Source organism: Plectropomus leopardus, chromosome 22 (assembly GCF_008729295.1).
Source record: "Plectropomus leopardus isolate mb chromosome 22, YSFRI_Pleo_2.0, whole genome shotgun sequence".
In the NCBI taxonomy this organism is placed as follows: domain Eukaryota; kingdom Metazoa; phylum Chordata; class Actinopteri; order Perciformes; family Serranidae; genus Plectropomus; species Plectropomus leopardus.
The window spans coordinates 18411950-18428143 of NC_056484.1; the positions used below are offsets into that span (position 1 = coordinate 18411950).

Consider the following 16194-nt stretch of genomic DNA (forward strand, 5'->3'; position numbering starts at 1 on the left):
TCTAAATTTGGCATAAACATCCACTTGGCCTCAACAATTTGTCACTCTCTTCTCCTCTCCTCATGACTAATCAGACTGCTTAGTCAGAGCTACTTATTGTATAATATAATTTAATATCATAATATCATCATGAGCACAATATCAGTTAATCTGATTGAAAATGTACAAATTTTGTAACAGCGTTTTTTTTTTTTTTTTTACTGAGTGAAAGAGCCATAAAAAATCGGATTCCGATGACACAGTGATAAATGTGTATCCAGTTATTAAACAGCATGTACATGTAGGCTAACTGGTATTTATTTCTGTGCATAGGTCCATGGATGTTGCAGCTGACGTGAGACACCATGGACATAACATGCTGTAAAAACGTATCACAGCACATAGCAAAAACCCAAAACAGTGAGTGGAAATAGATGGTCTCAGAACAAGACAGTCATTTGCTGAAAGGTCTCTCAGGAAGCTTAGCACGTGTCCAGTAAATAAATGTTTTGCAATGAGTAGCTTTTAACAATCGAAACTTAACCACACACAACATGACTTAAAAGTTCTAATATGTAAAAGTTGTATTTTGGTTGGGGTGGTAAACATAGATATAATTGTGGTGAGTGTCCAGACAGAAGAATGGCACAGTTAGATCTACTGTATGTGGGAAAAAGAACCTATATGGTAATAAAAAAAAACAGACTGGCATTATCCTGCGCTTCCTGCCAGCATTGCAATTAACCTGCAACAAATCTGCAACGGCATTAATTATCAATACCACAATATAGCAATAATTTAACCCGAGAATGATTACAAAGGAACCTCAAACCTGCGGTCCTACGTGATATAGAACAAGAATAAGAAACAAGAAAGCTGCGTCACGTGAGGGGCTCAGAGATCACAGAGCGCCGACAGGACTTCCGTATAATACATCCATGCTCAGTGTCAGTGTGCTAGCAAACTTATGCGCTTCGCTACATTAATTAAACATTAATGCAAAACGGAATGACAAACTACAACAAGAAAGCACCTGGAACCACATTATTCTAATTCTAATATACACGACGACCGAAGTGTTTTTGTCCACATGGAGAGACTAACTGCAGTAAGTATATCATGAACTCATTTTCCATTTGCTAGCTGCTAACGTTAGCTGCTAACCTACAAGGTCAGGCAATTCAAACTTTGAACAATGTTTCCGTTCAGCCACAACAGGGAAGCCTACAACAGGCTTTGTGAAAATATGTGTTAAAATATATATGCATATTCCACACATAATGTTACCGACAGTTTTAATGTTATTGTAGTGTTTTTTGTAATTTAGCTCGTTGTTATTAGGGCAGTATGCAAGGTATGTATGCTACCAGCTCAATAAAGTCCACAATTTTAATTGTAATATTTATAGACCGCATAAAATAGGGAATATTAAGCATGTAAGCACGACAAAAAAAAACATCAAAATAAATAAAATTAAATTAAACAAGACCAAAAAAAGCAAGGGGGATTTATTTATATAGCACATTTCGTGCTTTACAGATTAATCAAGTCAAAGTTCGTTGTAGGTCAATCACAAAGCATGCCCTAAACGTTCAGCTGTTTGGTCAGTTACAGTCCACAACTAGAAGAAACAACGTCCCAAAGCTGACACTAGATTTAACCCTAACATCTCTAGTTACCACTGTAGCTGAACATTAGCTTAAACATGCAGAAGGCTGCAAATTGCATATTTAAAATGTTGCTGACTTGAAAATGCTGTTACCGCTGCTCAGTCATACTGTAGCCAATAGTCACTCTTGATGCTGCATGAGCATCAAACATTCAATTAAAATAACTCAAATTCCCTTTCATGATGGTAGAGACCATACTCACATACCAGCGGGCAAATCAGAGCTACGTGCAGCCTTATTGTGAATTGGAGTTACTTGTCTCTACTTCTTGGTTCTTCTTTTGGTGAATTTCATGTGAACCGATGAAAGTGTATTCCTCAGAGGCTTTCTAGTCAGCTCAGGGCGGTCATCGTCTGGAAGTCATCGCTGCATACACGGGTTATGTGGTTTGACGGAAAAACTTTGTAGGCTTTGTTTAAAACTTGGAAACAACGGGACAGATTGCAGTTGAGTGAAAACATCGAGGCTACAAAATCATTATACAGAAATTATTAAAAACTGACAGTTTTCGGGTTCGCTGGGCGCGCTCCCTCCCACTCTCAGCACTTCTCCTTTTAACAGACGCGCGCTGCGCTTTTACGCACCACACTGTGGAGCAGAGCGCAGTGCCACGAAGACCGTCGATGTGTGAGCGTTTCTCTTTCACATCAAGATGATCCTGCTGTCTGCTCTGCTTTTGATCCTCAGGGGAGAAGCGGCCCGGTGCCTGGAGGAGTATGGAGACTTCACTTTTGATGGAGACATCCGCCACTTCGCCGTGGCCTCCAACACGCTTTACATCGCTACAGAGGAGAAGCTGTACCAGCTGAGCCACGACCTGACTCTGGTCCAGACTGTGTGACCCAGAGAGGAATCTTGAAGGATGGGCATACTTTTAATCCGCAGTTTAATCGGGTTTCTGAGACAGACGAGGGAAAAGCAACTTTCAGCGTCAACATTTTGTTGCCGTTTGTTAAGGAGGACAAACTGATCAGCTGCGGTGTGATCGAGTGCGGTTACTGCGAGGTGCTGGACCTGAACAACATTTCAAATGTACTGTTCAAGGAGCACACCTCCGTGGGATCCCCATGGCGCAGCAGCGCGTCCGTCGGTTTCTTGGTGGATGTTGAGGAGGAAAGTACTCAGACTTATATTCTGAGTGCCATAGAGCTAATCAAAGGCAAATCTACAAAAACCACCTGCCCCGCGGTTACAGAAGCCGTGTTCCTTCATAATACGAATGACAGGCAGAAAGGACAAATATTTTCCAATGTTGGTGACTCATTTACAACTTCTATCACTCCCGAAGACAGTGTGGAGTTCGTGGATGGATTTCAGGCCGATTTAATCATTTATCTTTTCTCCAACCTCCCCCCAAAGGACAAAAGCAACAGAGTCCGTCTCATATGGCTCGAGAGCAAAGGGGGCAAGAGGGACACTCTCAGGTCTCTGCGGGGCGCGACTCTCAGTGTCTCTGATGGTGGTAAGGGCAGCAGACTGCTCGCCTCCTCCGTGATCCCGGGTGGGCCACCGGTGCTGTGGAGCGGCGTGTTCAGTGTGGACGGAGGAGAAACCAACACCAAGCTGGTGCTGTTTGACATCAGCCCGGATCTCACCGGAGGCCCCGATGACGATCCAGACTTCTGCAGTGTTTGTCGTCAAAGCAGAACGACGGTGTCGGTAGGTCCTTGTTTAATGAATAAACTACTTTTAAGTGATTGCGCATGTTGTTATTTCAGTGTTTTCCTGCGCATCGCAGTTACACTGGCAAACAGCGGCTTTAACTTTCAGCGCCACAGCGTCTGATCAGTAAAATATAAAGGAGGGAAGTCACTTCTCAGTTTTTGCCAGACTTAAGATGAGTTTTTTTCATGAATTTGGCGATGAATCCATCTCCATCTCTCATCCAGAGAGATTTTTTTCTTATCATAGGCGGATTTGCCCCAGCCTAACTGCCCTGCTTCGATTTCATCCGAGGCAAATCACTGTTATTATTCTGTGGTGTCAATAAAGTTTCTAAAGTAGAAACTAATCAAAGGAATTTATTTCATGCACTGGCAAAATCTTCCACTCTGGGGAGCAAGATGCAGTTAGTCCATGTCTGTGGCTAACAATAATAAAGTCGTTATTTTAGGCCTACTAATACTACCTCTAATACTGCTACTATGATAACAATAATAATTATAATAATCTGTATTTTTCATATTCTAGTAACAGATTATAAATTGTTTTAAGATATGTGAAGCTAGAAAAACCATGCTAGGGCACTAATTTAAAATCACACCAAAAAACCGAGACTAAATACCTTAAAAAATCATTTGTTTAGCGACACTGATTACGTTTTCTTGAATTTTAACCAATTAAAATCCCAGATCAAGTTAATCATATAAATAAGCATTATTAATGGTAAGCAAACTATCTAGGTGTAAAGTTGCTTTAGTCATTGGACATGATAGACAGGATACAAGTAAACAGAAAAAATATTGAATCATAAATTAACAATGCTGAAGTTAGCTTCCCATTTAGGGTAAATGTAATTTACATTGCTGGGCAACCAATCCTTGGCTTATTTCCCCTCTTGCTGTTGTGAAAACATGCTAGATATCTGAACCAGATTATCTCATAGAGGCTGAATATGATTTAGAACACAGTTTCGGATTTGTGGAACCTTTATTCTATTTGTGGCAATGCAAAAAAAAAAAGGGAGACTTGAATATGTTTTTCACATATAAACCACATTGGACCATGTTCCGATCAAAAACTGCCATACTTATTTTTTTGTCAATCTGGACTAGATTATTCGTTAAAGGCTAAATATTATTTAAAACACATTTTCAGATTTTGTATAATGGGATAATCTAGTCCAGATTTGTCAAGTTTTATTGTAGTCGTTTTTGATCTGGACCTGGTCAAATGTGGTCTTCTTAACAACAACAACAATAATAATAATAATAGAAGAATTATAATGAGAATGAGAATAATGTATTTTAATCTGTAGGCACCTTTCAAAGCACTGGAGGATGCCTTATGAGAAAGAGTTAAAAACAAACAGCAATGTGTCTATATAATGTAACAAATAAAACAAAATAACATAAAGTTATCATCAGTGCAATTCTCGATGTGTCTGTCCTATTAAATCAGACCAAATATGCCATCTTGAAAAGGTGTGTTCTCAGATGGGATTTGAAGGTGGAAAGGGTGTCAGTATCGCCAGTGTCATGTGCAGCATTGTCATAAATTCTATTTTTTAGTTGATACTGTGTAATGCATGTGCACCTGTTGCACCTCAGATTCAGAGGTACAATGAAATAATTAATGAAAAATAAATAATTCATGATCTCAAGTCACTCACCTTTGGCTTAGTAAGCTCTGAGTAATCATAAGCTATTGCAAGGACCCTTGATACTTCCAATACTTGTTCAGGAATCCATAAATACCTATTGGATCCTAATCTTATGATCAACGTGCTTTTATTTCTCAGCCAAAGACTCTGAAGCCAAAGGCAGTTCTCTTCAGGCAGAACAGCATGACCTCTGTGCTGGCAGTGAGACAGAGGGCCTGGATGGTTTTCTTCATCGGGACAGGAGATGGGCAGCTCATTAAGGTGTGTACAAAAAGTTACACCATGTGCATTATATTTATCATTGAAAACCCATTTTGTTCAACTTATTAAATAGTAAACAAAGAAACTCAGTTAAAGTGATGTGGAAAATTTCATTTTTCACCAGCTAACTGCTTTGTCATGTGATATAGATAAAAAAAAATAAAAAGATAAACATGTAAGAAGCTAGAATGCTTCTGTTACCATTTCAATTCCAGTAACTACTTTGTAAGTGCAGGGGGCATTTTTGAATTATACTGATAAAACTTCCTGGAGCCTTCAAAATAATGAGGAACTCTTGGTTAAAAATGAACTGCATTCTGCCACCTTTAATAAAATGAAAACAGACATCTTAAGCAGAGTTGCATCACAGTTTATTTGTGTCAGGAAATGTAGCTGTGTAAGCTTGGAAATGTGGTTAGGTACAAGTAGAGGTTGCTAGGGTTTATGGCTGCTTTTGAGAGGAAGCATATAATATTCTTATAGATCGAAACAGTTTCAGTGGTGTGAAAGTTTCAAAATGACGTTTTCAGTCAGTTCTTTAAAAATCCTTATTTCCACTTCAGCTTTTCCTTGGACTTAAAACTGGAAGACAGCAGCTCAGCCTGTCAGAAACATAACAAAGCTACATTTTTGTTGTCAGCTTGCTGTGGACAAGAACTATCAGGCCACCTGTCCGACAGTGCTCTACAGGGCCAATGATGATCGCAAAGTGTTTCCCAAAATACATCTGGATCAAGTTGGTCTTAAACATGTGTACTTGCCATTTCAAAACCAGGTAGGTGGATTGTACTTGTATCACCTTTAAGACAGTGAATTTTTGCTAACAGCCGTGGCTGGAGGAGTTAAGTTTTCAGATTTCACGCTGGTCCTGTTCTTGTGAAAGCAACGGAAGAACACCTAGAGGGAATTACTTTAAATGTGGCACAACTGTTCACCTAAATGAACTGAGTAGAATTTGGTGGGTAAAGGTCAAAGTCATTGTGACTTTGAAAAACATGTTTTTGGTAATTACTCAAAAATTCATATGCCTACTGCGACAAAATTTTCCACCATGTCAAGTAGGATACAATGACAAAGTGACATTTTCTATGCGAAAGAGCAAAAGTCAACTTTACTGTGACATCATAATGTAAAAATACTTTTATGGCTATTTCTCCACACCATACCTCAGGAACAGAAGTGGAGATGTTTGGTCAGATTTACATGCCACAATGTCATTTTATATTTGAGTGTTTCTCAGCTGCTGTGTTTGTTTGTTCCAGATGAAGCGTGTGCCTGTGTCACAGTGCAGCACATACACAAATGTGGAGGACTGTTGGTCTGCACAGGATCCGTACTGCGTCTGGTGCGGCTCTAAAAGAAGGTCTGAGAAACGACGTCTGTAGTTGACCCCTTTAAACAACTACAAATTGGGTTAAAACACATTTTTTTTTTCTCCTCCTAGTTGCACATTCCAAGATGAATGCCGAGATACAGACTGGTTATCTATTCCTGATGATTTTCAACCCAAAATGGTTTCTTACAAAGTTGTAAAGGACACTGACCAGGTACAAGTAAACTTTTTGCTGTAATCAGTTGTGACTGTCAGTTATGTCTCTTGTAAACACAACATCCTTCCTTTTTCAGATCACACTGAACATCCACACACACCTGACTGTGGGCGAGAAGGCAGGGTCTAACTTTAACTGTGAATGCTTATCAAGTCCCAGTGGGTTTTTTCTCCAGACAAAACCTCCACCAAATTTCCCACAATGCACCTGCATTCTTTCAAACAGAGCACTTCCTGCTGAAGGTCAGTGACTTTTGATAAATATAGTGATCCTGTGAATTAAATACCTGAAAATCAATTACATTTACACTGTCACAAGACTCCTATAGAATGGAAAAGTTGACAAATCTATGTTTCGTCATGTCATATATATATTGTTATCACATACAGATGTGTGTTGCGTAGCATTCTGACCAAGACTCTGACAATACCTGCATTATTTTCACTCATCAGGGCTGCGCGTCACAGTTAGGATGAGAGATTTGGGACGACGGAATTGTAAATGAACTTAAGCTCTTCAACTGCTCTGACATCAGGGGACCACCAACTTCTGCCCTGTGAGTCTACTAATGTTTTTCAGAAATCTAAGTGGACAGACATTTTCTAATGTACTCAAGAGAAGATATAGCATTGCTTATGAAATGTTCAAGTCCCAGGTTTTTGTTTTTCAATATTTTTATTGAAGAAAATGAGAAAGTGTTGTACATGAACAGACAGGTATAACATGATGCATTTTCAGCGTTTTTTGTTCAGTAGTGTGATTTCTTAACCCAGAACCCCCATCCTCCCCACAGGCTTCCTCCACAGGGAATTAAGTAGAACAAACAGACAGCACAAAACAGAGTAAAAATAAATGAGCAAATAAGTCTAGATAAAAATAATAATAAATAATAAAAATATATCAAATAAATAATGGATATCAGTATATACATAGATATGGGTATATAAGTGAATTACATAAACAAAAAAATCTGTGTTATGCAATATTGACACCAGGATTGTTGCAGTACTTTGGGTGGCAAACAGGCAACAGGGCTCAAATATATCAGGCAATTTCCACACATGGTTAAACTTCTATTGTGTGATTTCACTTGCAGGGAGCTGATCAAAGCAACTTATCGATGGTTGCCAGTGAGAAAAGAATCTCTAAGAGCAGCCTCTAATAGAGAACTAGTTTTTTTCCAATCTCAGAGAGGACACGAAAGAACTCAGATACATGATGAGGATGATTTGATATTTTCTCTTGGGCAAAAGCCCAAAACTGGTCTCAAAAGGGTGATTTGCAACTCATTCTCTCAGTCAGTTTTAATTTTTTCAATGATTGATTCAGTCGTTGATAATAAGATGCATGCAGATGGTAGGGTTGACTTTAGGTGGAGGTATCCACCAGGAAGATATTATCCATGCCAAAGAAAGGTAAGATTAGAAGGAACGTAGAGGAGTGAGTCCTTACAAAGTCACGTCATTGGAGGTATCTACAAAAAAATTGGATTGGGCAGTACAAAAATGGCTTGCAGCTGGTCTAGGCAAGAGACCCATTCACATACATGTATTTCAAACAGTGCATACTTTTTCTGGCAGGAGACATAAACTTTGGATCAATTTTTGCTTGAGTAAAAAGGTGGTTATTATAAATAGGGGTTGATTGGGGAAGGGCAGACACTAAAGATGTGGCCTTATTTATGCCCATATTTTCGAAGTGGCAGTGACGATGGGGTTGGTTGTACATTGTTAATACGGGAGGGGCAGGGTAGCACAATCCAGAGCCTGCAGTGAAGAAGACATAATCAGGTAAGCCTCAAGTCAGACCAAGTTGCTCTGAGGGGAAGTAAAACTGATCAAATTTTATGTTTGTTTGCTGCCCAGTAGTAACTCAGGAAGTTCAGTAAGCCAAGTCCACCTGAAAGTCTACTGTCAGGTTCTCATAAATTCAAGTGTTTTTACCTGCCCATAGTAATAGGGAGAAAATAGAATCTACAGATTTAAAGACAGACCCGGGTAAGAAGATGGGAAGGCACTAAAAAAGATATAAATACCAAGGGAGTACATTCATTTTGATTGTTTGTATTCCTCCTGCTAAAGATAAAGGCAAGTGGCTCCATCTTTGAATGTCCAATTCAATTTTTGCTGTGAGAGCCATGAAGTTTTGTTCATGCAAGGACTAAATACAGTGTGTAATAAGGACACATAGATATTTTAACCCTTCGTTAGAAAGCTGGAACAGGATGGACGATGCCTGGGTTTGCCGGCCAATTAACAGGAAAACATTCACATTTATGTATCCTGAGAATGAGTTGAAGGAGTTTAAGACTAATAGGATGTTAGGGATACTAGAAGATGGGATACATACATACAGGAGAAGGTCGTTATCATACAGCGAAACTTTGTATTCCGCTCCCTATTGCCGGATTCCCAAAAAAACCTCTGTCCGCTTTCAAAACCATCAAAAGTGGCTCTATGGCAATGGCGAACAGGAGCCGGGAGAGTGGACACCCCAGTTGTGTACCACAAAAAAGGGGGAAGGCTTCGAGCGGTAGCTGTTTGTGAGTACTGATTCTTGGGGATAACAGAATCCAAGGTACAAAATTGTCTCTGAAGGCAAAATGCTGCAGCATGGTGAACAGGTGCGCCCTCTCCTGTTGAAGGCCTTCTCCGCATCAAGGGGTATGACTACTTCTGGGTCTGAAGGGAAGGGTGAGGTGTGAATAATACCTAGAAGTCTGCGAATGTTAGGTAATAAGTGCTGCTGCCTAATGAGAATCAGATAAATTGGTCACTGTGCTCTTCCTGCAGGCCTGCTATGTTGATGACAGAGGGACTGCTGCATGTGACATGAGCGTCATCCCCCTTTGCGTTGTCTTTCTTTGTCTGTTTTGATTACTTAAAGGATATTTTTCTGATCTTAATGTAATGCTATTTCTTGTTTGACAGTGGGTCTTTAGAATGATATGGGATGGTGAAAGTGATATTTCTCTGAAAAAGTAGTGGGAGAGTGTAAATAATGCGGCCACTGCATCCCCGATCCCCAACCAAAAGCCCAGGTCCTAGTTATATATAAAAAATAATATAACCTTGTCTGTGCACAGCTGTCTAAATTCCTTTAAAGAAAAGCCACTGTTCAAGAAGACTTGTGCTTTATTTCTTTTTAAGGTTTATTATTAAATATCAACCTGGGACAGGGAAGATCAACATATTTGCTATTAACTCAACCACAGGCATCCGGATGACATAAAACACACATATGCATACAACTTAAACATGCACACACAAACATGTATTGCCCCACAAATGACAATTACCTGAAAGGTTGTACATGAAAATTTAAAAAAAGAAAATACCAAATACATTCAGCAAAAGATGGAAGAAAGCAATAAAATAATCACCAAAGAAGTAGTTTCTTAGAGACAAAAATCTACGATTTCTAAAGAAATTATAGAAATTATAAAACACTTCTTAAAAGTTTTTCACTATGTGTGGACTAGGCCTCAATTATTCCATTCTAAAGGAATGGAATAATTGAGGCCTAGTCCACACATTCATAGGCATTTTTGAAGCACTGTTTAAAATACATCCAATAGAACAAACTACAGATGTTTGCCGCCCAAAAAGATGAAAAATCAAGCAGAATAATCATAGTGCAAGATGAAAACTAAAAGATAAAAAGGCAAGGAAAAAGCTGCATACTTTAGACATCTGCAAGCATATACAGTGACACTATCTTGAGGTCTTTGTGTTGTATCAAGTCATTTTGATTCATAATCAGTTGTTATCAGCAACAATAGTTGATAACGTGTTTTCTCTTCAGGTGTCGGCAGTGCGTTGAGGCTGGATGTGGCTGGAGCAAAAACGGATGTTCCTGGACAAATCAAGCAGTGGGGGATGTAATTATGCATGCTTTATGTTTCTGTCAAAAGCTACGGACAGATATATCCTCCAGCAGCACCAAAAAATACTTACATGGTGTATCTTGTCAGCTAATGTTAATAGGCTTGTTAATTAGCTAAGCACCAACTGACTCACACCTCACTATGAAGACAGGGTGAGGTGCTGAGTACTGTTCACTGGGCCTACCCAACTGTAATTCGACTGCTCTTTAAACCAAAATATGTCTAAATTTCTGTATGTTAAACAAACACCTACAACATGTAACTAAAACGTATTATAGTCATTGGAATATTTGAGCTAAGCTAATATTAGCCAAAGCTGGTCCTGAATCAGCTCTTGGGAGCTGTGCAGTGAATATCATGTAAAACTCTGTAATGTCTTCTTCTCTTTTGCTCCTGCAGGACAGTGTTTGCGAAAAGATGGACTCTGGAAAGAGCTTTTCCGTTAGTCTGAACCTCAAATCTCACACACATTCTTCCTCTGATGCTCACCTCATTCATATTCAGTAGATATTAAAAGGTCCGTACAAGGTCATGCATTAAAATGGATTATCTGTGTGTGTGTTTTGCTGTCAGAGACCAGAGATCTCCTCCATTACTCCAGATGTGGTGTCTTTCCACGGTAGAAACCATGCAGTGTTGACAGGTTATGACCTCAGTGAAGTCACCAGAGTGAGGATCCAGGCGGACATGGACTGCACTCCACAAGAGTGAGTCTGCTTACGACCGACTGTTCTAGTCTGACATTATTGACAGTATGTCATGTGCATGGCTCTTTCCTAAAGTCAAAAACTGAAATAAACTATGGTTCTGCTTCACTAACATAATCAGGGAGATTTAGTTTGAGGTAAAATGCCTCCTCCAAATGAGGCTTATGTTGTGGTTCACAAATGCCAGCAAATCCAGATGATAAACTTCATTTTGGGTTTACAGCCAGTCACAAACCCATTCATTGTCAGTAGAGCAGCTGCTGATTTGTCAGCAATGTGTGGCATTGTTCCTTTAAAGAAATAGCTTGCTTCTCAGCACCATTGCTCAGACAGTCATTTTGGTATCCAGGCATCAACTTGAATCTAAAGCTGAGGGTCAGCTGATGCACGCTTCCTCCTGTGCAGTTATAAAGTTGCCAGGTGTAGTTTGGTATGAAGAAAATAGTTCCTAGAGACGCCTCACAACAAGGTCTGTGGATTGTCTTGCAACAACTTACATCAAAACAATCTGATAAATAGCACTACAAGTAAGAGGGAAATGTCAGGTTTTGATTTAAGGGTTAACTTACCCTTTAACAAGTTCCCTTCAAAGAAGCGTGTCTTGATCTTATTGAGACTAACTGGTCTCTCTCTCTCTCTCTTTCATCCCGTGTTTTGATTAGATCTCCTGTGTGGAACAACACTGGTGTGAATCTGATGTTCCACATCCCCCGTGTTGATATTAAAGGTGTGGTCAAAGTTTGTGTTCTCCTCCCAGATGGAAGTTGCCACGGCAATGGCAAAATCACCTACCGCTCATCCCCATCCTGCACTGGAATAAGACCGAACAGCACTTGGATTAGGTATGACTGGATTTGTTGGCATTTCTATATTCCCAACACTAACATACAGACTTTGATGTGACTGGGTCCACCGAGAATACTTTGATGACAGCGACGGGAATCTGATCTCATTCAGATCAAATATTCCTAGCAGTAACTGTGCTGCAGTCAATGCTTAGCAGTTGCCATGGCAATGCTATTTCACCTAATATTTCTGCCATCCATGATATTTTCTAGCCTGATCAACCACTAATTATCAGATGGTATGGTTTTCATTAGTCTGACTGATGTGAACTGAAGTGATTGTGTTGTGTTTATTTTTAGAAGGTCATAGTGTTTTTTTAAAAATGAAAGTATTGCTAAAATATAATAAATGATAAAAAATGTTATTGTAATATAAATCCTATAATATTAATAATAATAATAATTGATTTTATTGATAATGCACTTTACATTTGAACAAATTTCAAACCGTAGAATTGTAGAAAGCACAATAACCCAATATTCTGCACAAACATGTCAGCACAAAATATGCATAAGAGAGCTCTTTCGTGTGCATAGATTCTGTTCTCCAACAAATCCCAAATAAGAAGACAGCTAAATGTGAGAATCTTCGTAAAAACTGTGATAGAGGGTTTTAAAGCCAAATTCCCTCTTCAGAACGCTTGGTGATTAAGATCCTGTGTTATTAAGTGAAGTACAGTTACAGGTTGAGGGACATTTCGTGAGGAAAGACGAGACAGTCACTTCCTAAAAGCAATGTCTTTTGCCATTCCTTTTTCAGGATGCAGCAATGAAAGTGCCACCTCTGCCTTTGTTGTAAAACTTTTTTCAACAAGATTGCTTGTTAAGTTACAAAAAACAATTGATATGTAAAAAAAATAAATAAATTATCTGTGGCCTACTGATGTTCATTTGTCACCTGATGTTGTAAGACAATAAGTTTTACCCCGAACTTGAACTTAAACTTGAGAGACACAATGAGAGATTTAAATGTATGTTCTCATACGAAGGTATCTAAAAATGTTAGCCACAGATGTGTTTTGATCATCATATCATGGTGGCTTTGTGTGCGAATTATTTTGTGGGTGTTCGTGTTTGCTGATTGACTGCTGCTCTGTGTCTTGAAGTGGGAGGAGAACGATCACACTCGTGGGAAAGCACCTGGAATTTGTGGAAGGAGTCGTGCACAGCCACGCCCTGCAGGACATCAGACCTCCAAGAAACGGCAGCTCTCAGGTCTTCATTTGTCACAATACATTAATGTCAAAAGCTGTGGAAGATTGAATTGCCTCAGCAAAAACAAATCAAAGAAATTTTAACTTTGCCATAATTCAGTGAAGGACATACTATATAAAATTTATTATTTTATTAATTTAGCATTTTGTTATTAATCACTGAATGAATTGTTTTTCGTTGTTCCCTGAATTTTCTAAGTCACTTTAATTAATCAGTTTATGTCACAATAATAAGAATTCAGTTGAATGTAAAATCACTATGGCACAGTAAATGCACACATAAACAAGAAAATCATATATTTTGTATTATGTTTTTCATTGTATTCCCTTTGTTTGATTTGTGCATGCCTAATTATTGCCAAATTATCTTCTCTTTCTTTTGTATTCATTGCAGAGTCTCACCTATGACACACCTGCAGCTGAAAAATGGCTTACTGCCAGCACAGTGTTTCTAAGAGTAGCCAATGAAACCTTGGCCTGCTCCACAATAGCCAACTATCCAGACCCAGAATTCACTCGCTTCACATCCACAAACATGGGAATAGATGTGCGTATCACCATACAGGTAATGCATGCTTTTTCAACACAAATGTACAATTATTGTGCATCAATACATCAAACAATAGCGTTTTATTTCATCATTTTAGAAAAAAGCAGACGAACTGGAGATGAGCCCAAAAGAGTTGTCAGTGTGGGGCGTTGAGGAAGGACAACAATACCCCTGCATCATGAAAGAAAAGATATACAGTAACAGCACTGACTTTTTCATCTGTGAGATTCGAGGAACATCTGTTACTACCTTTCAGCACTTGAAAGTAAATCTTTCTTTCAAACTGCACCAGTACTATACAGAAATAAAACCTACGTTTCATGATGATTGTAGAAAGGACGAAAGGCTGCCAGAGCACCAGATTATGCAACGTCCTCTTAAGTGTATAAGTTTTCATGTTATGGCTTTTAAATGTGATGTTTACTTGGAAATTGTTGTAATACAGATAGGAAATGCATTTTTAACCCACAGCTCTGCTGAGACATGCCACTGTAAAAAAAAAGCACTTCTCTTGTAGCCGTGTTGTTTTTTGTTGTTTTCCAGATAATGTATGGTGACGAGACGGTACACTTCTGGCCTCTATCTTCATTACATCATGTCGTTCTGATCATACGTGTTATGATGATACCCTGTATTATTTGTGGTAAGTAATTTAGGTAGCTGACTGATAAAGTGATAGAGACTGTGATACGTATGATGAAGTCTGCATCGATTGCATCAGTGCTATCAGTTCAACACAAGCTGTTCATGTGAAAACCTGAACCTAAATAAATTTTAACAATTTTCAGCAGACAAGGGTTGTCAGAAGAATAGTAGGCAGTGCAAAAATATGAACTAACCTGGAGTGATTAGACAACAAGATATAGATGATTCCCGAGAGAACTGGGAACCATCATGTGATGGTACAATACAGCGTCTTTACCTTCTACCCCCCATACTTCTGGCCCCCATCGCTCAGACAACAACCCTCTTGGACTTGGACTTCACAAAATCTGCCCACACACAATTAAACACGTAGTACTCAAATCTGCTTCAGTGGTACTCCATGTTTTCAGGACTACATTTTGCCTAGATGAAACACACAGACTCACAAGGTGAAAATACCAGCAGTCGCAATGATGTCACGGCTGGTAAAAAAAAATCGAGATGTTGAATTTGAATCTAAAAAAAACGCCCATTTGCAACTTCGATTCAAAAGTGCCAGTGTTTCTCTAAAAAACCATCTCGGTCAATTAAAATAGCTTTTTCCTTCTGTTGCCATTTTATGGATTAATGCTATTTGTCTGTTTGCTTTAAATCAGTGACTGTGTTTGTCTTTCAGTGTTGGTGATTATCTGTCTTTGGCAAAAGTGGCTCACTGCTGAGAGGAACAATCTCTGACCATGACGTCAAACCTGGTGAACATTTTGCTTCACAATTATCAACAAACACACAACAACTTATAATTTTTGATTCCATTTTCCACTTGTGAGTTACTTGGAGTTAAGTTCACTCTTTAGTCCCCAAAGTATTTCAAGAGAGGCATCCTTAACTATAAAGTGAGTTAGAAGGGCTTCTTGTGGTCCTCAGTATTTGGATTTTTATCTTCTTGGCATGTTTAATATTGTTCAACTCAGGTGCAGTTTTATCTTGGAGACCAGATCATAAAATTCAAAAATGTGATCTAGCATAGAAACCAGGGTTCAGAGAATTATTTGTGTTTTTAAAAATGACATTCTGCTGGTATGTAGAGTATATTAGAATTAAACTGGGAACATTACAGTCAAATGGTCAGTGTTTTCAACACTCTGGGCCATAAATATGTCCTTGTTTTTTTTTAAAATCTATCTATCTGTCTATCTATCTATCTATCTATATAATATATCTAATATATATATATATATATATATATATATATATATATATATATATATATATATATATATATATATATATATATATATATATATATATAAAACATATACATAAATATGTTTAATGTGTTAAGTTACTGTTATTTGCTCCTGTGTTTGGTTTTCTTTTATTTTTTAAAACATGGAATACTTGTATTTGCTCTTGCATTGGGTTTTCTTTTTTTACTTGAAATATTTAAATATATTTTTAAAGATTTGTCATGTTTAATTAGTTATTGTTACTGCCTTTGATTTGTTTCCCTTTTTTACTTAAAATATATAAATATATTTTTAAGCATTTCTTATATTTAGCTATTG

At 38.3% G+C, this 16194-nt stretch overlaps 1 protein-coding gene across 1 annotated transcript; it reads left to right on the top strand.

The window, feature by feature from the left end:
• Positions 1–2267: 2267 nt before the first annotated feature.
• Positions 2268–15812, top strand: LOC121961122 (plexin-C1-like). The gene is given in 18 exon segments (XM_042510991.1): positions 2268–2484; positions 2487–3308; positions 5110–5232; positions 5873–6007; positions 6495–6595; positions 6677–6779; positions 6859–7024; positions 7235–7277; positions 7279–7338; positions 10587–10662; positions 11068–11109; positions 11242–11375; positions 12038–12217; positions 13327–13435; positions 13829–13999; positions 14082–14249; positions 14528–14627; positions 15306–15812. Coding segments are annotated over 18 exon segments (2775 nt in total). The 5' UTR covers positions 2268–2301; the 3' UTR covers positions 15365–15812.
• Positions 15813–16194: the final 382 nt, after the last annotated feature.